The sequence below is a fragment of the Wolffia australiana genome, chromosome 13, assembly GCF_029677425.1.
Source record: "Wolffia australiana isolate 7733 chromosome 13, ASM2967742v1".
NCBI classification, from domain to species: domain Eukaryota; kingdom Viridiplantae; phylum Streptophyta; class Magnoliopsida; order Alismatales; family Araceae; genus Wolffia; species Wolffia australiana.
Window position 1 is genome coordinate 2,674,518 of NC_135847.1, and position 25,483 is coordinate 2,700,000.

General features: G+C 42.0%; 2 protein-coding genes across 2 annotated transcripts in view; both read right to left on the minus strand.

The window, feature by feature from the left end:
* Nucleotides 1-4,935: 4,935 nt before the first annotated feature.
* Nucleotides 4,936-14,283, minus strand: LOC144711132 (leucoanthocyanidin reductase-like). The gene is made up of 5 exons (XM_078585054.1): nt 14,015-14,283; nt 12,589-12,729; nt 11,067-11,304; nt 9,863-10,066; nt 4,936-9,761 (listed from the first exon to the last, which is right to left on the minus strand). Exons 1-5 carry the CDS (start codon nt 14,201-14,203, stop codon nt 9,520-9,522), a joined length of 1,014 nt encoding a protein of 337 aa, XP_078441180.1. The 5' UTR covers nt 14,204-14,283; the 3' UTR covers nt 4,936-9,519.
* Nucleotides 14,284-24,713: 10,430 nt separating this feature from the next.
* The window catches only part of LOC144711134 (protein PLANT CADMIUM RESISTANCE 2-like), a 1,835-nt gene continuing 1,065 nt past the window's right edge, over nt 24,714-25,483 (minus strand). Inside the window, exons 3-4 of the mRNA XM_078585055.1 lie at nt 25,366-25,483; nt 24,714-24,962 (exon numbers count right to left, since the gene is read on the minus strand). The exon at nt 25,366-25,483 is cut by the window's right edge and continues 95 nt beyond it. Of these exons, the coding sequence (XP_078441181.1) occupies nt 24,886-24,962; nt 25,366-25,483 (195 nt within the window). The 3' untranslated portion in view covers nt 24,714-24,885. The remainder of the gene's footprint in view (nt 24,963-25,365) is intronic.

Consider the following 25,483-nt stretch of genomic DNA (forward strand, 5'->3'; position numbering starts at 1 on the left):
TACATGTTAATTACTATTCCATGTGAATTCTGATTTTATTCTAATTTTCTGTTAATTTAAGGATTTTATGGAATGTATTTAATCTTGGAATAACTCTATTTAAATGGAAATGACAGGTTTAAAAAATATGTTTAATTTTAATTAATGTGGGAATGGAATACTAAATTTTCTAGATTTTTCTAGCATTTTATTAAATTTTTGGGGAATTTATTTGAGAAAGAAATGAATTTTTAAAGAGAAAATTGATATGATTATAAGGAAAATAGGAGTTTAAAGAAACTTCTAAAGTTGGAGGGACTTTTTTAAAAAGTTTGGTTGCAAATACACCTTTAAAACAGCTCTTGGTCGCACGTTGCAGGTGTAAATGTCCAATAAAAATAATTGTAAGGTCTGATAGAATTAATATGGATTTTCTCTGGTTTTTTTAGGGAAATATGGAGGAGAGAGAGGTGGAGTGGCATATTTCTAATTACTTTTGGGTGGCACCGGTTTGTGTGTGGGAATAATAGCAGGAACTTTGGCGCAAAAAGTCAAGAAATTGAGTTAGCAGCACCATGTTGAAAAATCTCGTCGGTCGGAAGGAAATTCGACGGCTTTTGTGAAGTTGGCAGCAGCATCGCTTGAGGGCGTTAAGTGCACCACCCTTGTTGTGAATACAGATATGCACACATGGGAGGTGATGTGGTGACACCTGAGTGCCTGTCGTCGGTAAAAATGTACAAGTAAGTGCAAATGGCCACATGTTTTGTTATTTTAGTATTTCCAAATGGGGGTACGTGGAACACCAAGTGAGGAGTCGCCAACCCTTTGTACTAAGTTCACTGGCCAATCAGAAATTGACACAAAGTTAGTTTTTTGATAATTCATTGAATAAATGAAATATTGATCTGCCGGCTAGGATTGGTCAATATTCATGTATTAATTACTCTTAATCCTGAAGTTAGATTGAACTCAAATTTTATGGGTTTGCTTGTCTCGAAATCCTCTTTCTATCTATTTGGTTGGATCATTTAGATCAAGCCTATATCTATGGATAAAAAATAATTAATTATATTAGGGGTAAAATGATAATATTAACCATTCAACCTAAGTATAAAAACAGAAATTCGAGTAGAGGAGGTCATTCTGGAGGGATCTCTTTCACAGCTGCAAGACAGAGAGTAGAACCAACCTAGATCAACTGCATTTGTTATTTTTTACTTCATTGTGTTTGAATTTGAATTTTTGTGTATTTGAGATTATTTTTTAGTGAATTTTTTTAGTGTTCTTCTTGATCTGAGTCTAAAATTCTTAATCGCTTGGCTTGAGCCGCATGTAAAAGCCCCTTACTAGGATTAAGAACTGTGATTATTGAATTGAGCTAACTGTTCCATTTGCACACTAAGAACAAAATAAATAAATAAATAAAATGATTAATTTGTATGTAAGAATAGATTAAGTTGATAAAAAAGTAGTGAGTTAGTTTGGATGTCCAGTTCCACCAAAAAAAATTAACATTAAATATTCTTCTTAACCCCTCTACTTGACTCATATGATCCTTTACATTGGATCCAAGAAGTCAATTTAGAGATCCTTAATTCTTCTATTATTCCCATCTCCTCTACCCTCCTTTCTAAATTCTTCATATAATTAGGGAATTTGATCTTCATTCAAGATTAAATTAACCCTAATTAGGGTCAGATCATTCAAGTGGATGAATAATTGAATTACCTTACTACCTTCCCTTGGACGATCCCTATACTTTATCATTATACATCTCGAGTTAGAGTTCTATAAATTTTATTGTATAAGCTGAAACCAACAACAATAAGGGAATAAAATTGGATAAGTCACCCCTTATTTCTAGCTTATCATGGCCCACCTTGAAACACGATGTGGCTCAAGCTGGATCCGTGTGTAGAGTATTGTGTCAGCCAAGTAGGCGAAGTAAAACATGGGCCTCTACACACCCCTCCTAGTTCCTTACATTCCAAGGGCAGATGTGAGCATAGACTTCATTCTTTGTCTACTGAAGATGTTCAAAAGACATGATTCCATTATGCTTGTTGTTGACATGATCAACAAAATGGCCAAGTTCATCCCTTGTTCCAAAACCTTACGACCTTTCCTGGGTTGCCACCTTATACTTCGTTGAGGTTGTTTGTCTTCATGAGCTTCCATAACCGATTATCTTCGATAGTTATGTCAAGTTTACAAGTGATTTCTAGAAAATCGTATCGCATTGTATAAGAATAACATTGAAAATTTCCCCATTCTTCCACCCTTGAACCAATGTTAAAACTGAGGTTATTCTTCTTCGATCATTGAGTCGAGGAAACCTCAAGTCCTGGGACATGATTATTCTTCACACTGAATTTGCCTACAATTCGCTTGTTAATCACACCACTGGTATGAGGCCATTTGAGATTGTCTATGGTTATCCCCCTCACAAACTTATTACTTACTCCCAATGTCAAAGCATTTTAGAGTCTCTGATCAAGCCACATCATTTGCACAACAAATAGAAAGTCTAAATCATGACATTTATCAACACATCATCCATAATAACAAGTCTTTGAAGCAGGCATCAGATTCCAACTAGCGCCTCCAAGTTTTTGAAGAAGGTGATTTAGTGATGGTGAGGATGAAGCCGAGGAGATTATCTCTTGGAAGCACCACAAAATTATATGCTCGTACCACTAGACCATTCCCAACTCTCATGCGAGTAGGGAAAAATGTGTATGTCGTGGTGTAAGGCCCCAAAGTAGGCGGCATTCCTTTGCAAAGGTATGTGTGCTGATTCTAGAATATGTATGTATACTTGAACTCAATATTCGAGACAAATCTCTTTGCGTGGACACCACACACATCACTGGTAAGCGACACGCGATCCTGATCTTTGAAGCTAAGGCCCACATGGTGCTCATGCTTTCTAGCATGCTAGCGCGATGGATTAGGGCAGGCTATGAACATAGAATACCGAGGACGTGCAGGCATGGGCATTACCCATAGTGTGCGCGTGTTGTGCAGGTTTTGTGCGTAGGCCACCGACGCAAGTGCTACATGTTGTGCATGCAGGTCGATGGTGTATGGTTGTAGGCGCTAAGCATCGTACTAGGAGACTAAGGCATCTTGTAGGGGTGTGGGGTGGGAGGTACCTAACGAGGAGACTAAGGCATGGTGTGTGGAGTGGGGAGATTTTTGTAGGGCATAGGGAACCCTTATGGGCAGTGTTGTAGTGCACATGTGCCAAGGCTTTGGTAATAGAGCACGACGGTACCAAGCAGAAAAAAAAGCGGTAGAGTTGTCAATGCAGGTGTTGGTGGTTTGTGGAGCATCATGGCTGGGACAGAGAATAGGGGTGCAATGGATGGACGGCAAGGCGTGTGGTATGACCAACGAGCAAATGCACTGAGGATCATGATCCACGGGTGTGCGACGCCTGAGCATGCGCACGGGCATGCTGGCCTCAAGTCATAGGAGTGCCACTACCCATTAGTGTGTATGTTACTTTAGTATCATCCCTAGTCTCTCCCTTGTAATTGCTACGACCTCTGATGTAATCTTTCTTATTATAATGCTATGTCTCTTTTGATGTTAAGGGCCTAGAACTACCCTTTTTTCTTAACCTCCAAGAAATCTTAAGCTGTTCGAAGACACTTCCGTTGGACAAGTCAAGGCTGCTCAATGTTCTTACCTAAGCTCTGAGGTCAGCACGTATTTGAGCCGAGCATTATTCTTAGCTCTGAATTTGACCGCGTGACTCATGGGTATACCCTGAAATTCGAGAATATGCTCCACGTTCAAGATTTCTGATTTGGTTCCCTATCAAGGCCCACCTCATGTATGCAATGAGCCTCATCTACCTTTGATGTTCCATTATAGTAAGTTTGCCATTACCACCCATTTGTTATTAATCCCCAACTAGCTTGAGCAAAATGAGAGATTATTGGATGAAGTAATTGCAACCACCGAGGAGCGGACACCACAAAAATATCATGTTCATTTGCAAGGATGATCATCCTTGGAAGGCACCAGGATATATACCAACAACTTTGAACGCCTTTGCCCATATCTATTGACAAACACAACAGCCCCTCCCTCACACTCGATGGAGTCAATTTCTTCCAACCCTCATAGAACTTGAGCAAACCACATGCTCAATGCTCCGCTTACTCATTGGGACATGATCTCCCCTTTGGTCAAGACAAGAAGGGGCACTCACCAGTGTCAGCCACTAAAGAAAGACCCTAGTTAAGTTTATTTTTAAAATAAATCCCGACAAAATAGACTCCTCATCCTCCTCCTCAACTTGCGCACTGATAAGCCTAAAAATGCACGTAAATATGTCGTTGATTTTGCGTTAGACTTATACAATAAAATTTCTAATTTCCCTTAATCCCTAAATATAGAATATAGAGTAAGCAAGGGGTCAAACCACAGGGAGCAACAAATAAGAATTTTTATCCAATTTTAATGATTTAATTCAAAGATGAATTAATTTTGCAATTAATAAATCTTAATTATGCTTATAATGTTTTTAATTAATCAAAATTAAGTAAGAATTAATTTTGATTTTAAATATTTCGGTCAGAAACCCCAAAATAGAAATATTTCAATTTTAAGATCAGACTAATTCGGATTATTAATTTCCCAATTATTATAAATTTTTAAGACAATTTTTATGAATTAAAATTGGGAATTACATAATCAAGAAAGAGATTTTAAAATTGGACTTCAAGATGGATGAATTTTCGAATCAAATTTTATTTTTAGTTTTTTTTCCTAATTTATAAAATTCAAAATATAGAGAGAGAAACTTGAAAAATTAACCTAGAGAGAGAAAGTGAAGAATTTGGGGAAAAGATAAAATCTGACCCTAAATTAAAAATCTAATGAAGCAGAAATATTCTAAATTGATGTAGAATTAAGGATCAAAAATCAGATCTTGAATCAGAATCAAAATGCAGTGCTAATTTCACTCAAAACCAACTTCTAGGGCATGTACATTTCGCCCATGCCGTGGCGTTTTAGAATCGTTCAAGAAGAAGATTGAAATACAAATTAGAAACTTACAACTTTGAGTGCAGAATCAAGAACTGTCGACTTCCAAAGCATCCCTTGTGGCCTTCCTGGCCAAATCCTTGGACAGAGCTTCAAAAAGTAATTTTCTCCCATTTCCAGACCTCCATTTAAAGATCCAACCATTTGGATTGTAGAGGGAGAAAAGACAAACCTACCCTCAAAATTTCAGCCCAATCGGACATCTAGATCTCAAGATATCAAGGTTTTAGTGAGGATTAATCTAGGCCGTTAGATTAAATTTATCTCTCCTCCAATTAGGAAATGGCACTTTTCTATTGGTCGGAATGTCTTTTCCTCATTTTCCCCCTTCTTGGATTGCGTTCTGACACGTATTTGTCCGCGTCTGCAGGCCACAATCATTGGGAAATAATGTTTTATTTAAATGGCCCAAAAAATGCCACGTCACCCTTCGTTTAAATTTTTTATGTAAAAATAGGCAGAAAAGACAAAAGGAGCCGCAATGTTGGACTTATGCATCGTTGATGCTTACGGTCTAGCTTTTTTAATGTTTGATGGCGTCGATTTCCACCTGCATTTAATGCACGCGACGAATCGACACCGCAAAGCGTCTATTTCTTTTAAAAATATATATGTCGGTTAGCGCGTGCATTAAATACATGCGCTAACAGTTTTTAAAATTTGTAAACCATGCACGTGTGTGTCGGTTGCCGCGTGCATTAAATGCATGCTGCAACTCGACACTGCATGCACGCTGATTTTTATCAGTGCATGTGCGTGTCGGTGGACTTTAAAATCATTACTTTATTATGGCATCGCGATTCGCGATGCCATAATGACCCAATAATACACATTCTCTCTCTCTGATTATTATAAATAATAATAATCCACTCATTCACCCGAATTCCGGGCGAATGACGTGGATGCACTTAATATATATATAAATACATTATAAAATGCGAAATAAATTAAATATGTATTATTTAAATATATAAAAATCATTTCTTGGCTATATAATGGTAAAAAAATTATATAAAAATACGGGAAAAATCCATAAAAATTAGAAAAACCCTTACCAACCTTTAGCCAAATATTTAAGGCCCTGCAAAAAATATTTCTTCACTAAAATGAGGTTAAATTCCATGTGATAAATGATAAAAAATCAGAAATCATAATAAAATGAAAGGGTAAATGATTTATCTTTATTTTAATATGATAACATGCAAATATAGTCATTAAAACACATAAATATAATGTAAAATTCATTAATTAATCATGTTAATTTGCAAGTTATCACTCACCCTTTAGCTCTATATGAACCCCTTGACCTAATTTTGTTTTTGTTGGATAATGGATGTCTTTAATTTCAATTGTTCTATCCCTAGGAGTACCGACCACCATCGCTTATAGCCATTGTTCCCACGAGAGGATTCCTTGTTGTCTGTCATTGTCTATAACGACCTGTCGCACTGCTCTAATGTCGTTGGCATGTAGTCAATGTTCAGCCCCATATCTTTGTCGTCTACTCACTCCATTGTCACTGCCACACCATTGTGACATCGCGCGACACCGTCATCATTGATGGTGTCGTTTCTTAGCACACCATTGTTGCCTTGGCCGCATTGCCATACAAGCCCTGTTGTTTCTTAGAACTCCATCTCTGCACCACCACACTCTGTCATATCCCCCCGTTGTGATGACACTTACTATGTCCTGTGCCGTGCTGCCACACTCGACTGCCATGCCACTTGTTGGGGATTTGTCAGCCCCTCCCGCGAGAATGTGGGAGGGGGGGCTTGACTAGTCCAAGCCCCTCTTGAGAGAGAGAGAGGGCGTGGGAATTGAGGCACCCCCCTGTCTTTTTGTGAGGAAATGGCCCATTTGGGGCCCATTTCACTCTTATTTAAAGGAGTTTCACCCCAAGTTTCACCCTAATCCAAACTAAGCCATCAAGGGTATTTTCTGTTTATTCTTCTTGTCTTTTCCTCTCTTCTCCTCTCTCTCTCTCTCCCTGATTTATTGCCTTCATCACTCCTTGCTGGTCACTCCCTTGACTTGGGAGTTCAAGGAGGAGTTGCTCTATAGCACCACATTGAGAGCCTTGGACGTTGACGTCACGCCGATGACGTAACGAGGTTCTTATTATCAATCTCTATACGCCGACATATTCATCTTGTCCGACTTGATATATTCTGCATTTCTATCCGGCCCTTCGTGCATGAGCAAACCCACCCAGCTCAGAAAATCCTTAACAAGTGGAGGTGCGAGTTTACGAGCGAGAGCGGGAGCGAAAGAACTGGAAAGAACAAACAGAAGAAACAAAACTACCATAGCATATTGGGTTTAGTTTTCTGCCATCGAGTTATTTCTTCTACACCGCTGCACTCTACCACCGCTCCCCACTGTCACACCACCACACTCTACCACAGCGTCCCATCTCCTCTTTGCCACAATTTGGCAGAGTCACTCTCCGCCACTGTACAGCTACAACCTATCATCATGTGCTGTAAAACCAACCAACCAACTCGTGTTGTCCAAAACCCAACGGGTGCCATCAACGAACCCGGAGGCATCATCATCGCGCACCAAACTTCGAACACCGACGGGCCCCCCAATGCATGCGCGCACGCCGACCCGCAACTGCCGTGGGAGAACCCCGTGGTTTTGCGACCCGCTGTGCGGTCCGCCGCACAGTGCCAGTTGGTTGGATGGGTTTTGACCAGAACCGCACTCGCCACACAAGGGGCGCCATTAACGCGTTTGGTTGCCCACCCGCCTGATCCCCTTGTTGACCCGTCAGTAATACCGGGTCAACCGGGTATTACTGACGGGCACCACTGCCCCCTCTTGCATACCTAAAAGATGCCCATGCTGGAAAGTGGACGGCCGGGAGAGCGACTGGCCGCCCGCACGTGCGCCATGGCGCCCCCGGCTGGACTGGCGGGCGAGTTTTGAGCTTATTCTGAGCCCACACCCATTTCAGAGAAACTGGGAGAACCATGTGTTTGTTACCTCGACGTCGAAGCCGCGCCTCAGTGCACTCTCCGACCAGCACAGTCTGGACGTGATCAGGCACATGCGAGGACAAAGCCTGCAGCACGAGCGGCGGTGCATTTTGACATTTTCGACATTTCCAAACCTACAGCGCACACGACGGGACCCCCATCAGCCGATAGCTAACGCTACCAAGGAGTCAAGCCTTTTTTCCCGAATCCAATGACCCCCCTATATACCCAAAACTAGACCCCCCCTGCAACGCGTGGACCTAAAAATGGGACTCAATCAGTCACTTTTTTTGGGTTGCTGGAGCTCCGTCGTCCGGCGGCGGATCACCGCTAAACTTTCAGAAATGTGTAGATATTTCATGTAGAATCCATTGCAAAAGAAATCGCCGAGAGAAAATGTGTTTTGCTAGGAGATCCCGAGAGCAACCCCCTCCGCCGTTGCACGAGCCCCTACTAAGACTGGGGGTGCAACGACGATCTCTCGATTGGCTGAACATAATTTGCTGAAATTTGAACAGTGGCTTCCTGGCGTCGAGAGTAACCCCTAGACAAAATGTCAGACCAAACTGAGGCCTATAGCTCTAGGAAAATCATTTTGAAGGTTTGTTTCTCAAAGGAACCCCCCCACCCCCGCGTCCGGGCTAGGTGGGGGGCTGTGGGCGAGGGCAAGGCGGGGGTGGTATGATTTTGCGATCGCCTTGGGGTTTGATCGCTATTATTAGCCGTAGGTTGAATAAAGTAGCCTGAGTACGTCACAGGATATTGGTCGCAGAGTTGCTCAATTTTATTTTTGATTACCACGACCCTGATAAAGTGTTTCTGCGCACGAACGTCGTTAGTATTAATGCACTGATAGGTCATCATACTGAGGAATGTTGCAGGGTTCGTACGCCACCACGCACATGTTCCAGGGAGGTATTGTCCCCATGCTGCCGCACTCCGTACACCTCGACTGACGAGGAGTCATCGAAGCTTCTCGAATCTTGTACGCACGCTGCCAGCTCCCTCGGGCCACCCAGTTCTCTGCACATTCACACTGCTCCAAGACAACTGTCGCTTGGTCCCGAGAGGATTCTCACTTGCCAGAAATCGACGCCACGAAGGTCGATGTGTGTCTTCATGCCCTTCGGCATGGTGACGCTCAGTCGGTTTAATATTGCCTTAAATGCCCAAACCGCCTTTGTGGCGCCTATAAATACTTGGACACTTCGTCATTTGAGATTATGGGATTTTCTTCTCCAATCCCTATCTATTCTTCATCTACCTCTCTCTCTTCGGCTACCACTCCATCTTCTTACAGTTGGGGCCACGACCTTCCCTAAATCACTGATAAATAGGGCTCTCTGTTTGGATCACTGCAATCCATACTTAGGGATTGCTGAATTGTTGCCATCCGGCATTATTGTGCCTTTAAGATCAGATGGCCGCAAGACAAAACCGTCAGGATCAGAGTACTTGCATACCCAAATAACAAACTTATAAAAGCAAACCATCAGTTTAATTTCTCCACCGATCTCTCTTTGTAACTCAGTTTCTCTTCCGTTGAATTGACTGCGTTGAGATAGTAAGCACTGCAGCCCTCCAACCAGTCCTCAATGGTCTGGAAAGGAACGTCAGGATACAGTTGAGACACTTCCACATCTCTCCTGCCATCGATTGAGAAGCTCAGGTGACATCCTCTGAAGAATACATCATGAATAAAGGAGGCTACAAAGCTCTCTGGGATCTTGTTTTCTGTAAGAAAATGAACGAGATAGATAAATCACTCATTCACCCCTATCTCAAACCGCACTTATGTTATCTACATAAAAATCTTAAAAGAAATCAAGATTTACCAGCAGCCGCGGCTAAAAGAGCTGACTCAGGAATGGTAACTCTGGGAAGAGTTCTTCCAATCCTCTTCTCCCATAAGTCACCGAGCTCATTCATGGAGAGGAAATTGCAGTTTGGACGGAAGTGGACAGTCTTGTTAAGTGTGTGGATATCGTGTGCAGCCTTGATTGTAAACTTACCGATATCTGGGCCCGTAACGAAGTAGGCTGGAGAGCAGGAATTTCATTTGGTTACTGTTTTAAAATTTTCACAAAGGTTGGGTAAATGTCTAGAGTTTGATTTCATTTTCACAATAGCGGCCTTTCCAAAGCATGTTTCTCGTGAGCAAGGGTTTAGCATTAGAGAGAGAGAGAGAGAGAACGATTAAAGAGAAAGCTATCTCTTCTTTTTTCATATATTATGGAGAAGGAATGATTGGGTCAAGTAGAGTTTAATCTAGACATCGACTAAATTCTAATGATCTCTAGTTTTTTCATCAAATCTGGTTTTGAATTCCTTGGTCTAACTCTTGTTACGCTTTGAAGCAGGAGATTAGAAGTTGTCCTGAAATAATAACTCAAAAAATGTTACTTTTTATAATACCCCATCGGCAACATAAAACTAAAGATATGGAGCAATATTAGTGTGTCTGCAGTTGTGCTTCAAGGCAGTAGTTATGCGAAGGTTAATCATGGCAAAGAACGTGAAACATTGTAACAGCATTAACATGAAATTGACCTAAAATTGGCTTCTTTTTTATTATTGATTGTCTATATGTATGTGAGTCAAAATAATACTCTAAGTTCACATGTTTGTCTATTGGTATACTTGCTCTCTCGCAATTCCTATAAGTAATGGCCTCGTCGTAATTAATTTAGAATAAAATATTTCTTTGGAAGAAGGGCGAAAATAGATATGGCCATAATTTTAACACCGAAAAAAGAATGTTAACAACCATTTATTCATCAAAAGGACCAGATAATCGCCATTCTATATCGATGAAGGGAAAATAAAACTCCAATAAGCGAACAATAATAAAATTTTGAAATTTTGGAAAATTTTAATTAAAAACAGGATTCTAACTGCCCGCTAATCCTCTACGAAAACAACAACACCGAGAATATCATCAAAATTCAACATCATTTTGTCGAGAAAAAGACAATAAAACTCCAAGAAACAAGAACTTCAAGATTACTTCGAGGATGATATAATACCATGTTGAGCTACCTTTCATGTCGCCATCTCCGTAGATAGCGAGCTTGTCTAAGGGGGGAAAAGCCTCAGAGTGGTGGTACTGATCGTAGAAAGGCCAGCTAGCGATAGAATTACAACAGATGTAGGTGAAGGGTACGCCGGCGGCCTCGATCGCCTTCCTGATTTCTCTCTTCTCCTCGTAAACACGGCTGCCGGGCTCCACTGGGTTTGCCCGGTCGACGTCGTTGCCAAATTCCGAAGGAAGAAATCTCTTGAACACCAGAACCCACCCAAGTGCATGAGTTAGATTGAGAGTGTAACAGTGAGATAGAGAGAGAGAGATAACGAGAGAGAAAGACGGGGAGCGAGGGGAGAGAAATAGAGAGAAAGAGACGTAGAAAGATAGACAGAGAGAGCGAATGGGCGATAGAGGAAGAGATAAAGAAGAAGAAATGGAGAGACAAAGAGAGCGAGAAAAGGAGAAAGAAAGAGAGATGGAGATAAAGATATAGAGTACGAGAGAGAGTGTGTGACGACAAGAGAGAGAGAGAGAGAAAGAGGGGGAGCTAGTGGGGGAGAAAAAGAGCGAGGGATATAGATAGAAAGAAAAGTAGAAAGATCGAGGAAAAAGAGAGATAGAAATGGATAAAATAGAGAGATAGAAATGGAGAAATAGAGAGATAGAAATGGAGAAATAGAGAGATTGAAATGGAGAAATAGAGAGATTGAAATGGAGAAATAGAGAGATAGAAATGGAGAAATAGAGAGATAGAAATGGAGAAATAGAGAGATTGAAATGGAGAAATAGAGAGATTGAAATGGAGAAATAGAGAGATAGAAATGGAGAAATAGAGAGATTGAAATGGAGAAATAGAGAGATAGAAATGGAGAAATAGAGAGATTGAAATGGAGAAATAGAGAGATTGAAATGGAGAAATAGAGAGATTGAAATGGAGAAATAGAGAGATTGAAATGGAGAAATAGAGAGATAGAAATAGAGAAATAGAGAGATTGAAATGGACATATAGAGAGATAGAAATGGAGAAATAGAGAGATGAAAATGGAGAAATTGAGAGACAGAAATGGAGAAAGATATAGAGATATCGAGAGAAAGGGAGAGTAAGAAATAAAGATCAATAGATAAAGCGAGCGAGAGATAAACAAACGGAGAGAGAGAGAAAGACAGAGAGACAGAGAGAGAGAGATAAATCGATAGATATAGGTAGAGATAAATATGGATTGAGATAAATAGAGACAAAGATCGAGATAGAGATACTGATAGATATATATATACTTATTGACAGATAACGAAGGAGATAGGGATAGAGATAAAGATACACAGATGGATAGATATATTTATGAATAGATATGTAGGTAGATAGATATATTTACAGTTAGATAGGTAGATAGATTGATGGATAGAGAGAGAGATAGAGAGATATTTAGATAAAGAGATAAAAATGGGGGGAGACAGACTCCAAATAACACGATAGAAATCAGCGATCGAAAACTTGAGGTTTGAAGGTAAGTTTAGAGATAAAAATTACTCAGTTACCCTAACGGTGCCCGTGGATTGAATGGCTTCAATCAGCGAGAACTGGTCGGCCAGGTTTCTTCCTCCAATCACGGAGATAACCACCTCAATGTTTTTCTCCTTGAGTATCTTAATGATTAACTGCTTGTCGTCTGCACTTCCCTGAATTATTGTGCATATAATGATAAACCTTCTCTTGGAGATAACAAATGGCAAGAAGCACAAAACAAATCATCAGAACAAATTTAACTTGGTGTTCATAGGAAATTTGGATTTGGCTTTTAGTGGAGATTCCTGGTGATTAGGGCCAGTAAACTCTCAACTTCGCTAATTTCCTCTTATTGTCCCCCACACATTCATACGTTCATACTGACATCTCATATAAGTATATTGTATTCTCAAACAGTAAACTTCCGATAGATTGTCCTAAGAGAAAAAAAATTAACCACTCTAGCATTCTCTCTCTCCCTGTTATCTCAGTCTCATTCTCACTCTCTCCAACTCTCAATCACATTCTCCCTCATTCTCTCTATATTCAATTCTCTCTCGCTCATTTTGACTCTCCCTCTTTCGATATATTGTTATCTCTCGCTTATTCTCTATCTCTCTCTCTTTCTAATTGTGTGCCTCTCCCGCGCTGTATCTATATTTCTGTATCAATATTTTTGTCTATTTTTATGTCTATCTCTATATCGATATCTCCTGGATATAAATATGTATGCCTGCCTTCTTCTCTCACGTCATCACCTTTTCCCCTACCCCTCTCTGTGTCGGCCAATCTAATTTGCTGTTTTTCTGAATGTCCCCTATCTTTCATCACTCTTCCCAGCCATCTCTTGAACTATTTATCTCTCACTATCGGCTAACATTTTCATATCTATGAACTCTATATTATCTCCATCTATTTATCTCTCTCGTCTATTTATCTTTCTGTCCCCCATTTATGCTCCACTCTGTATCCAGTTATCTATCCATCTTTTAATTTATGTATCTGACTCTATATTCTGTCCGTCCACTGTCTTTTCCCTTCTCTGTCGGTCTATCTATCTATCTATCTATCTATCTATCTATCTATCTATCTATCTATCTATCTATCTATCTATCTGATCGATCGATCTATCTATCTATCTATCTATCTATCTATCTATCTATCTATCTATCTATCTATCTATCTATCTATCTATCTATCCATCTATCTATCTATCTATCTATCGATCTATCTATCTATCTAATCTATCAATCTATCTAATCTATCAATCTATCTATCAATCTATCTATCTATTTATCTATCTATGTATCTATCTACCTACTTCCCTACCTACCTATCTATCTATCAATCTTTCTTCCTATCGACCTTCTTATCTACCTAGCTATCTATATCTATATGGTAATATCTCTCTCTTATCTTCCATCTATCTATTCATCTGTCGATCCTTCTTTCTCTAACCTGAACAATGACGGCACCCTTGAGTTCCAGGGAACGAAACGAAGCTTCCTTGGCGGGGTCAGCTGATCCGGGGCGTCGGAGAACGTACGTGGGCACCCTCAGAGCCAGGCTCGCCTCCGTCACGAACCGTCCGATGAATCCCGTCGATCCAACGATCAGCGTTGCACCGCTACCGCGAGCCTCGCCCATTTCTGATGCTTGATCACGCAGGATAATGATACATGAGTTCAAAAGGATGATGGCTTTTAAAAGGCCGCCGGCAGAATTGGAACGGCAGAGCCAGAGAAGGGTAGATAAGAGTTGAACGTCAGATGGATCTATTAAATTCTCATGCTCTGTCCACTTGCCCATGAATGACCGGTAAACCAACTAATATGGTTCTCTTTTACTCGAGAACTGACCTGGAAGTTAACATGCCATCAACTAGTGTAAGTTTTACTGTATTTAATGCAGCTTGCTTCGCTTTGGGAAGATAAGTAAGATTTTACAATTGTTGAATCCCGAACGGATATTTGGGATTTTGATTCCCATCAATGTAGGACTAAATCACTGTATAAGTTTGCCGAGGTGGATGGGGAATCAAAATGGAACTTTTATCGGGCCAAAAAATTAAAACGTAATCTCAATGACAAATAGCTTTATTGCTATAGGCTTCATTTATTAATAAGGGTATTATTGAGCCGTGTTAAACTTTTTTTTATTGAGAATAATCTGGAGGATTGCTAAACGAGATGGAACACGTGCAGATACTCGTACACAGTGAAATATGAAGGTTGACTGCTAATATTTACTACCAGTTGGTCATGCCCGGGTTGGAAGAAAGGCTGTGCTAGAGATGATATTTGAGTATATCCTCCGTCGAAAAAACAATAAACAGTTAGAATGGTCATAATAACTATAATGGTTGAACTGGAAGCACAATTTTGGATCTTACTGCCATTGTCAGAATACCTTGTAAATATGGAAATATCTAAAGGACTTGAGCTTGAAGTTTTTAAGTCAACAGTTATTTGTTGTTTACATTTTTTCCCTGATTCATATGTATTCATCCATTGTGGTCTAAAATTTTAATAGGACCTAGTGAGACTAACGAGTGTCTAGGAGAGAACTAATGAATAGACTGAACCTGTATGAAAATACAGCGGCGCCATTATCTCCTTCCTCATCACTTAGCATCTTATATTTTTATATTATGTACTCATTTAAATTTAAAAATTCGTCCAGTACATCCAAATTTTATAAAGGCCTAATATACCTACACACAAACACATTTTGGTTTTTCCTTAGTCATTAAGGATAACAAGTTTTTGAATAATTTAATTCAAAATTTTGTACTGTACCCTTAGTCTAAGGGAGATCAACTACTAGGACAAGGACACGGTCAAATATCCAGGATCGTTTCTACCCTTTGAGTACATTAGAATATGTTTTCTTGCTCATTGTAGACATATAATGACAGTGTAGATTCTTTTTGGTTGTAAATAGTATAATTGAACCAAAGTACACTATCTTTATATTACTCACCCTCTAAAATTTTGTATCCCCCTCTATCCTTTGTGTGTCACAATATGCCTATAAGTCTATCACTCTATCCATAGATATATGTATACATCATTCAATCTCTATAAGGAGTAACGGGGTTGATATGAGACAGTTTTAATAGTATTTTAGTTTCAGAGATAGATGAGAAATAATTAAACTATCACTATTATGATGAAAAAAATGAAGGAAACTATCAGTGTACAAGATGGAAGAGACGGATATGCGTATTCTTTCACTTCCAGAATTCAGGTAAATAGTAGACATATTGAGCTCTAGCTTATTCATTCAATGAAGGTATGCATTCTCTCGCTAATGAGAAGAAATAAATCCAAAGGATTAGTATTCAAGTTTCACAAGAGCAGGGATGTACATGGGAAGAAAGCTTCACTATATCCAGGTTGTTTTATGTTTTTACAAAAAGGAAGAGTTCTTAACCTGGAATATTCTTAACCTTTTACTTACTTTATTCTCTCCATTTCATTTTTATCTTTCTTAAAATTTTCTATTCTTTCTCATGCTATGTACGCTTTTGAACTAGTGGACTCCAGCTGCTGGATGCCTAGTTCATGTAAGCCCAGAAACATGGGCCCTTGAATAGCCATCCCCATCATGATTTGGATATGGATGGGTGATCTAAATGCAGAAAGCGCATGCTCCTGATTTTCTATTATTTTCAGCCGAAAGGAATTAAGATTTTATGGGCGTGCACATGGAGCGCCCATGCGCTCCTAAACCAACTCCAACTCCAAAGTCGGCCCAAAAACCATTTTCTACCTGTTGATACTCACCGGCCATTTTTCAGTTAACCTAATACCTGAGTGGGTCCAAATTGAAGGGTCATTAATTAGTATATTTAATTTCCCTTACGTTCTAAGCCCTCCACGAGTTAAAACTTATAAATGGTATCAGAAAGTAGATATTTGGCCTACATAAAATCACGATGTTTGGAAAAATAAGATACTTATTTTAGAAATAAAATCAAGGGTCCAAAACTTTGGCAAAATACGGATTAAAGTGAGAAAAAACCAAGGATTAAATACATCTAAAATGATAAGTTCATAATTCATACGTACCTATATGAGTCCATGTTATCAGTGAAGACGGAGGAAGTTCGCCATCAGAGTAGTAGGAAGCTTAATAAAGATTAGATAGTAATAATCCATATATCCTATACTCGTTAGAGATTAGACAAATAGGAAACATATTGGTTCAAACATAGATCAGGATTAAAGATAGATAGGAACAAAGATAGTTAGGATTAAAGATAGATAGGAAGAAAATATCAGATGGTTATTGAGTTAAAACTGATCGAACGATCGAACGGTAAAATCCTCAGCCGTTATTACGGCTACGATTTCAAACCGAGCGAACAGTCTAGATCGTTTGCTCCATAGCCGTTATACTAGTTATAACGGCTATGTTTAAAACAGATCGAACGGTCTAAATCGTTCGATCTTCAAATCGTTACAACAAACCTTCTATATTTTTAGTAAAATACATCTATATAAATAGAAACCAAATGTTAAAGATGATAAGTGTGCGGGAATAAGAAGAGATCTTTATCCTCTTGTCCTGTCTTTCTCTTCTCTCCTTCTCTTCTCTTACATCTCCTCTATCTCTCCTCTTCTCTTACATCTCCTCTTTCTCTCTTCTCAACATCCTCATCTCAACGCAAGGATCGACTTTTACATGGTATAAGAGCCAGGCTCGGCGGCCAAGAAAGCTCAAGAAATTGCTATGGCGCGAGAAAGCACAACGGCCGTTGCTCCCATCATGGCATTGAGAGAAGAATGTGCGACAACCATTGGACAAGTCCAGGTTGCGATTCCCCCTGGAATCATGATCAATCCATGACTGAATAGTGAGAATTTTCAGATGTGGAAGAGCTCAATACTGCCAGTATTGCACGGGTATGATTTAATGAAATTCATAGAAGGAATATCTCCACCAGTTCTTGTTGCAGATGCTCAAGGGAACATGATTGAAAATTCGAAGTTCAAGAAATGGTGGAGAATTGATCAGCATGTCCTAGGATTCCTGCATCAGAACATCACTGATTCGGTACGCTCATACCTCAGGAAAGACAAAACTTCACGTGAAGCCTGGGAAATCCTGGAGAATACGTTTGTAAGCTGGAATCAATCACGTGTCATGGAGTTTCAAAGAAAATTTCACAATATGAAGAAAGGTACGCTTAATGTTGATGATTACATTAAGTATTTTAAGGAAGTAGTAGAAGCCTTAGAAGGAATGGGGCATCCAGTGGATGAATCATCTGTCATCTACACATTCTTAAGAGGACTGGGTTCAGCATACTCTCAGTTTGTAGTAAGCATCAATGCAAATCTATACCATCTTAAGTTTGATGAGATAGTAGCACACCTAAAGTCGCATGATGCCTTCCTTGTCTACGAACAAGAGGAGGAGAGGAACTCCTTTCCACCTATGGCTAACAACCTTCAGATTCAAAGGAACCAACATTGTGCCAACTACCAGAGGAAGAATTACAATGTCGGTAGCCAAAACAGATACACCTCTCCATACAGAGGACGTGGAAGGGGAAGAAATCAGCGATTTCAGCCTAGATGCCAAATTTGCTTCCAGCTAGGCCATAGAGCAAGGGATTGCCCAGAATTCCAGACGACAAGATCAAATGCAAAAACCTTTCTATCTACCACACCAGGAAATCAAGAGTGGTAACCGGACAATGGGGCTGCACACCACGTCACAGCAGATCAGAATTCTCTGTCTCAACTCAAGCCTTACCCACAGAATGATCAACTTCAGATAGGTAATGGCTCAGGTTTGAAAATTTTATCTGTTGGTACTTCAAAAATTACTACCTCGAACCGAATTTTACATCTAAAGGATATCCGTCATGTGCCAGACATTACTAAGAACCTACTATCAGTTCATAAGTTTACTAGAGATCTGAATTTCATGCACTTATCAGTTCATAAGTAGTTCATAAGTTCATAACTTATAAACCGACACCTCTTTATTTTTCAAACTTGTTCCTAATCCCATTTTTATGTTGATTTATGTTGACGATATTCTAGTAATAAGTCCAAATTCCTCAGACATCATACATACTGTTCATCAATTTCATTCTGAGTTTGCCATTAAAGACTTAGGGTCTGCTCGGTATTTTCTAGGTATTGAATTTTTTAAACATGAACATGGCTATTTTTTGACACAATCAAAATACATTATGTCTATTCTTGAAAGAACAAACATGGAGAACTCTAAACCTCTTACTACACCCTGCACTATTACGGACTCCAGTAATTTAGAAGCTCCCATGAATAATGGGACCATCTACAGACAAACAATTGGTGCATTGCAATATCTAACGTTAACTAGACCAGATATTGCCTTTGCAGTCAATAAAGCCTGTCAGAAAATTCACTCACCCATAGAGGGTGATTGGAAATTTCTTAAACATCTGCTTAGATACTTAAAAGGTACCATATATCATGGATTACATATTTACAATAATCCTGATCTAACTATTAACGCCTTTAGTGATGCTGATTGGGCAGGCAGTAACATAGATAGAAGATCCACTAGTGCTTACCTTTTATACCTTGGTAAAAACCTTATTTCATGGAGTTCAAAGAAACAGCAAACAGTTTCCAGATCAAGTACTGAGGCTAAGTACAAGGCCTTAGCAAACTGTGCTGCTGAGATTCTTTGGATACAATCTCTCCTTAAGGAAATTCACATTCGACAAGATCATAGTCCGATTTTATGGTGTGACAATATAGGTGCAACCTATTTAGCTGCAAATCCTGTTTTTCATGCAAGAACTAAACATGTAGAAATAGACTTTCACTTTGTCCGTGAGCAGGTTTCTTCCAAGAATATTCTGGTAAAGTTTGTCAAAGGAGAAGACCAGCTTGCTGATGCATTAACGAAATCGCTTCCTCAACGGCAATTCTTGGTTCAAAGGTCCAAGTTCAACGTCCTGGATCGCCGGTTGCAAGGATCGACTTTTACAATCAGCAAGTTAGAAATCCAACCAATTTTTCATCTAATAATCCTGTCCCCTGTGATAAAGTTTCGAGCTAGGAAGAGGAAGAAACAACTTAGAAAGTAATATATTCAATAGGACAAGAATGGATAAAGAGAGAAGAAGACAGCTTGTGTTTGAGATACAGATTAGCGCTATTTGTAGAGTTGGAGAAGATGAGCGTTGAAGCAGAATTAATGAAGTGTAATCATGTCAGCGTGGCCCGAGAGGGCGGCACGCTGGGCTCGAGGTGGCAGGCGGATGGGCATGACGTCATCCTTCTAGAAGCGTCGGCTGACATTGGGCCGTCCGGTGTGCCACCTGGCGGAGGAGCTTGGTCGTCGTGGGAGCCAGGTGGTGGAGAGTCCTTAACACACCCCCGCAAGCTCAGCGTCGAGCAGAGGTTGAGCTTGGACCGAAGGGTGAGAAACGACTGTTTGGGCAGGCTCTTGGTGAGAAGATCAGCCAGCTGGGAGCGACTGGAGAGGAAAGCGATGCGGAGATGGTTGGCCGCGACTTGCTCGCGAACGAAGTGAAAATCAATTTTGACATGCTTCATGCGGGCATGGAAAACTGGATTTTTAGCAAGGTAGGTAGCGCCGAGGTTGTCGCACCAAAGAGTGGGAGGGCTCTGGAAAGGAAGACGAAGTTCCTGCAAGAGAGATTTAAGCCAAATAAATTCATTAGTAACATTAGCCATCGATTTGTATTCCGCTTCAGTGCTGGAGCGGGATACGGTGGATTGTTTCTTGGAGCTCCAAGATACAAGGTTGGCGCCGAAATAAATGAGATAGCCGCGGTCTGATGAGTCCCCTGCCCAATCTGCATCACTAAATAAAGTCAAGGAGGAGTTAGTGTGAGGAGTGTAGAATAAACCAAGATCGGAGGTGCCTTTCAGGTACTGAAGGAGGTGTTTAACAGCTTTCCAGTGATGCGGTTGGGGCTGATGCATGTGTTGGCAAGCCTTATTTACAGCGAAACAAATATCGGGGCGGGTGAGCGTAAGATATTGCAGGCCGCCCACGATGCAACGATAAAGCGCTGCATCGCACGGTGGGCCGGAGACCGGGCAAGAAGAAACGGGGGTGGGAGTGACGGTGGCGTTGCAATCACTCATATTGGCACGGCGAAGAAGGGTAGAAAGATACTGAGACTGGGAGAGAACGAGACCATCAGGGTGAGGGAGAAGTTGAATGCCGAGAAAAGTGCGAGCAGGACCAAGGTCACGAATGGGAAAACGTTGCGTGAGAGAGCGAAGGAAAAATGTAACAGCGGAAGAGTAAGAACCGATGACTAGAAAGTCATCAACGTAGATGAGAAGATAAAGTCGATAAGTGGAGGTAATTTTAAAAAAGAGAGAAGTGTCGGTGCGAGAGTTTGAAAAACCAAGAGAAAGAAGATAAGTGGAAAGCTTTAAAAACCACACGCGCGGAGCTTGTTTTAAATCGTAAAGGGATTTTCGAAGAAGACACACATGCGAGGTTAAAGTAGGATGAGTGAAACCTGGAGGTTGCCGCATATACACGGTTTCCGTGAGGTCGCCGTGGAGGAATGCGTTGCTGACGTCGAGTTGGTGAATACACCATCGCTGGGAGACCGCAATGGCGAGGAGAAGACGAATTGTGGTGATCTTGACCACAGGGCTGAAAGAGTCAACGAAGTCAACGCCGGCCTGTTGGCGAAATCCTTGGGCGACGAGACGAGCCTTGTGACGGTCAACGGAGCCGTCGGGATGAAGCTTGAGACGGAAGACCCACTTGCAGCCAAGGAGACGAGCGTTGCGCGGAGGGGGGACAAGATTCCAGATAGAATTGCGAAGGAGAGCGTCGTACTCAGCGCGCATGGCAGCACGCCAAGCGGGATCGGCCGCGGCGGCACGGAAAGAGGATGGTTTGACAAGGGAGGTGGTAAGGTTGACACAGGGAGAGTCGAGAGGCATTGTGCGAGCGTAGATGTCGCGGAGGGAGTGTAGTGGGCGAGGGGGCGTGGCAGCATCAGGGGAGGTCGAGGACGGAGAGGGAGGTGAGACGTTGGGTGGAACGGACGCAGGAGAGGGAATGGGTCGGGCGGGGATTGGGGTCGACGAGAGAATTGGCAATGGGGCGAGGATGGGTCCAGGTCCGAGGAGACCAGGAGTGGTGGTGGGAGTGGAGGAGAGGGGGGCAGGAATGCCTGGAAAGGAGGATTCGTTGAAAATGACGTCGCGAGAAATGAACGACTTACCAGAGAGGAGAGAGAGGCAGCGATAACCGTTGTGATGAGGGCTGTACCCTAAGAAGATGCAGCGTTCGGAGCGCGGCGCCAGTTTGTGAGCTGCATACGGACGGAGATAAGGGAAGCAGAGACAACCGAAAGATTTAAGAGAAGAAAGAGAGGGCTTAGCTTTGTGAAGAAGCTCGTAGGGAGATTTGTTCCCGAGGATGGGTGACGGCATGCGGTTGATAAGAAAGGTTGCCGTCGCTGCAGCCTCATCCCAAATTTTTTGCGGTAGATTGGCGTGACTGAGCAAGGAGAGCGCAGTTTTGGTGATATGGCGGTGCTTGCGCTCGGCCGCGCCGTTTTGTTGGGGCGTGTGAGGGTAAGAGATCCGGTGGGGGATGCCGCTTTGCTGAAGATGAGTGCGGAGGCTTTGAAATTCGCCACCCCAGTCGGACTGAAAACTGACAATTTTGGAGGAAAATTGTCATTCGACTAGAGATTGAAAACGAAGGAACGTTGCAAAAATGTCGCTTTTTAATTTCAAAGGATAAAACCATGTGTAACGGCTATAGTCGTCAATAAAGATTACGTAATAAGAGAAATTGAGATGAGAGGAGACGGGGGAAGGTCCCCATAAGTCAGAATGAACTAACTGCAAAGGTTTTCGACTACGAAGGTGAGAAGATAAAAACGAAAGCCGATGGTTTTTGGAGGTAGCACAAGAAGAGCAGATAGAGGTACGAGAGAGATGAGTGGCGGGAAGACCGAAACATCGAATTGTATGTTGTAAGATACGAACGGAGGGGTGACCAAGGCGATGGTGCCAAACGTCTGCGGGAGCGCGCTTGTGCAGAAGAGCTGAGGGCAAGCTTACCGGCGTCAGTTTGTACAGGCCGCCTTCAGTGCGACTCGTGAGCAGAACCTGTCCGGTGGTTATGTCCTTAACAAAACAACGATGCGGGTGAAATTCAAAATAAACATTATTATCTTCGGCAAGTTTTCTAACAGAGAGAAGATTTCTAGTAATATTAGGAACGTGAAGAATTTGGTTAAGGGTCAATGGACGCGCTGCTGAGGAAAGAACGGAATGGCCTGAGTGACGGATTGGCAACCTGACCCGTCGCCGATGTAAATCTTGTCGTTTCCGGAGTAGACTTGCGGGTCAGCCATGAGACTCGAGTCGGAGGTCACGTGGTGCGTCGCCCCGCTGTCTGGGTACCACAAGGCAGAGGGTGCAATGGATGATGTCGTACTGTGGGCTTGTGGTGCTTGACGGAATGGATCGTGCATGGAGGGAGGTCGGCTGTAATTGCTTCGGGTGTCGAACGACTGAGACTGCGTGTGGGGCAGCCTGGGATCGTGTGGAACGTACGACCGGTTGAATCGATCGTAGCACTCTAGTGCTCTATGACCAGTGCGCGAACATATCTGGCACCGTGGCGGTGGTCGATTTCCTCCGTTGTGTGGCTTTCGTCCTCTGCCCCTGCCAGCATTGTTCCTATTGCGGTTAGTGTATTCATTCTTACCTTTGTTCGACGTATCGTTGCTAGAGTTAGACTGAGCGAGATTGGCCGTTGCAGGAAGCTCGACCGGTTCGTTGTTGAGGAGATGGCGATTCAGCATCGCTTCGTGGTCGCGGAGATGCGAAATCACAGTTTCGAATGACATAGCTTCTGTTGATGCTCGCACGGTGGTGATAACGGGTGCGTATGGTGCGCCCAATCCCCGAAGCAAGGCTCAGGCCAGTGTCTTTTGATCGACCTTTTCTCCGGCGGCAGACAATGCACTACTCAGGGTGCGAACCTGAGATATATACTCTTCTAGACTCAGATTCCCTTTGGTCTGAGTGTGGAGCTTTCCGAGCAGCTCCTGGACGCGAGCTTCTGCTGAAGATGCGAAATCCTTGGCGAGAATGTCCCATGCGATCTTTGCCGTTGTCGCTTCTGTTACGCAGCTGATGACTGCTTCTGTCATGAACAGTAATAGAAAAGCCAACACATGTTGGTCGTAATACCATCACTCGTCCTCAGGGTCAGAGGCTCGTGTGGGTGGTTCCTCCAGGATATGAGAAAGCAAATGATGAGATCTGAGAGTTGGTATAACCTGGGTTTTCCAGATGACGTAGTTATCCTTGTTGAGCTTCACGGTCGCCACGAGTGCTGCTGAGATTCTTGTAGGTCCGGTGCGCCGATGACTTCGTGCCCATGGTGAGCTATCCGACGTGTCCGACGAACAATCTTCTCTTCTAGGACTGGCGTCGGAGATGAACTCCGACTTTGGCTCTGATACCATGATAAAGTTTCGAGCTAGGAAGAGGAAGAAACAACTAAGAAAGTAATATATTCAATAGGACAAGAATGGATAAAGAGAGAAGAAGACAGCTTGTGTTTGAGATACAGATTAGCGCTATTTGTAGAGTTGGAGAAGATGAGCGTTGAAGCAGAATTAATGAAGTGTAATCATGTCGGCGTGGCCCGAGAGGGCGGCACATTGGGCTCGAGGTGGCGGGCAGATACGGCGGCGGATTGGCATGACGTCAGCCTTCTAGAAGCGTCGGCTGACGTTGGGCCGTCCGGTGTGCCACCTGGCGGAGGAGCTTGGTCGTCGAGGGAGCCAGGTGGCGGAGAGTCTTTAACACCCTGTTCATCCTAGTTTCTCGCCTTTTCTCCTCTGCCGCTAGGTCTCCTGTCTCCATCAAGTTTAATCATTTATTTAGTTCCTTTAAAAACTCTGTACTCCTAGTTCCTAGCTAGAGGGGATAAAATATTTTCCCCGTTGATAAGATAGAGCACTTCCGGCTTCCGATAGATGACCCCTAAGCCAGACTATTCTTAAAAATTGCAAATCCTGTAGATCTCAAAGTCCACTTATATAATTTAGTAATTTCTTATATTTTCGGTCTACTTGCATACTTATATAATTGCTAGGATTTTCTCCAGAGTGACGTTCTTGTAACCATTTGAACGCTTTATTATAACCATTTGAACTATTTGATACAATCTAGCCAAAACTAATAAACAATCACTTGTACAGCGGAGCGAGCATTCTTTATTGAACGGACGATGATTCTGAAGAACTATGAAGAATCACAGAAGAACAACTCGCGTAAAGAAGCCCACTAACGCGTCATGCCGACAGTCACTGGGGCAAGTGTTCTAACCCCCTCCGTCTGCTTCTCTACGTTTCCATGCCATCCTGCACGTAGATTCAAGAAGCCAAAATCGTCAGCCACTGGCACCAGTTACACCCGTTACAATTTTTTTTTTATTAGATCTTTCATGACAAAGCTGAACACGAAGCTCCTCCGTTAACGGGCACCCGCAAACGTAAACGAATCCAAAGAATTTGACTTGTGCAGAAGGAAAAAGAAAGATGAGAGAGAAATACGCGATGGCCCATCCCCCTATTAATTTGTAATTAAGGCAGTACAAGTTGAGAGAGGAAATAACAGCGAACTACTTTGCCCATTCGATCGAACTTCATTCGCTTAGACTGAGAATAACTGGATGAGGAACGAACGGTGGAGAGAAAGAAAAAGGAACTTTAACAGGTGATAAGGCGAGTAGTATGGAGAAGAAATGAGCGTAGTATGACTGACCGATGTCAAGATTGAAGCCGCGGTTCTTGAGCTCGCGGTAAGCCTGGCAGAGAGAGCAGAGCTCGCAGAAGCAGTGGACGCAGCAATCCGCGCAGGGCTTTTCCGGGAGATCGTACTG

What these genes read in the sequence shown, in the direction of transcription:
- LOC144711132 (XM_078585054.1), bottom strand. Translation starts at nt 14,203, where the DNA reads ATGGGCGAGGCTCGCGGTAGCGGTGCAACGCTGATCGTTGGATCGACG. An exon ending in AGGGTGCCGTCATTGTTCAG is followed by an intron (nt 12,730 to 14,014) that starts GTTAGAGAAAGA and finishes ACAATAATTCAG; the next exon opens with GGAAGTGCAGACGACAAGCA. An exon ending in CGGAGATGGCGACATGAAAG is followed by an intron (nt 10,067 to 11,066) that starts GTAGCTCAACAT and finishes CCTGCTCTCCAG; the next exon opens with CCTACTTCGTTACGGGCCCA.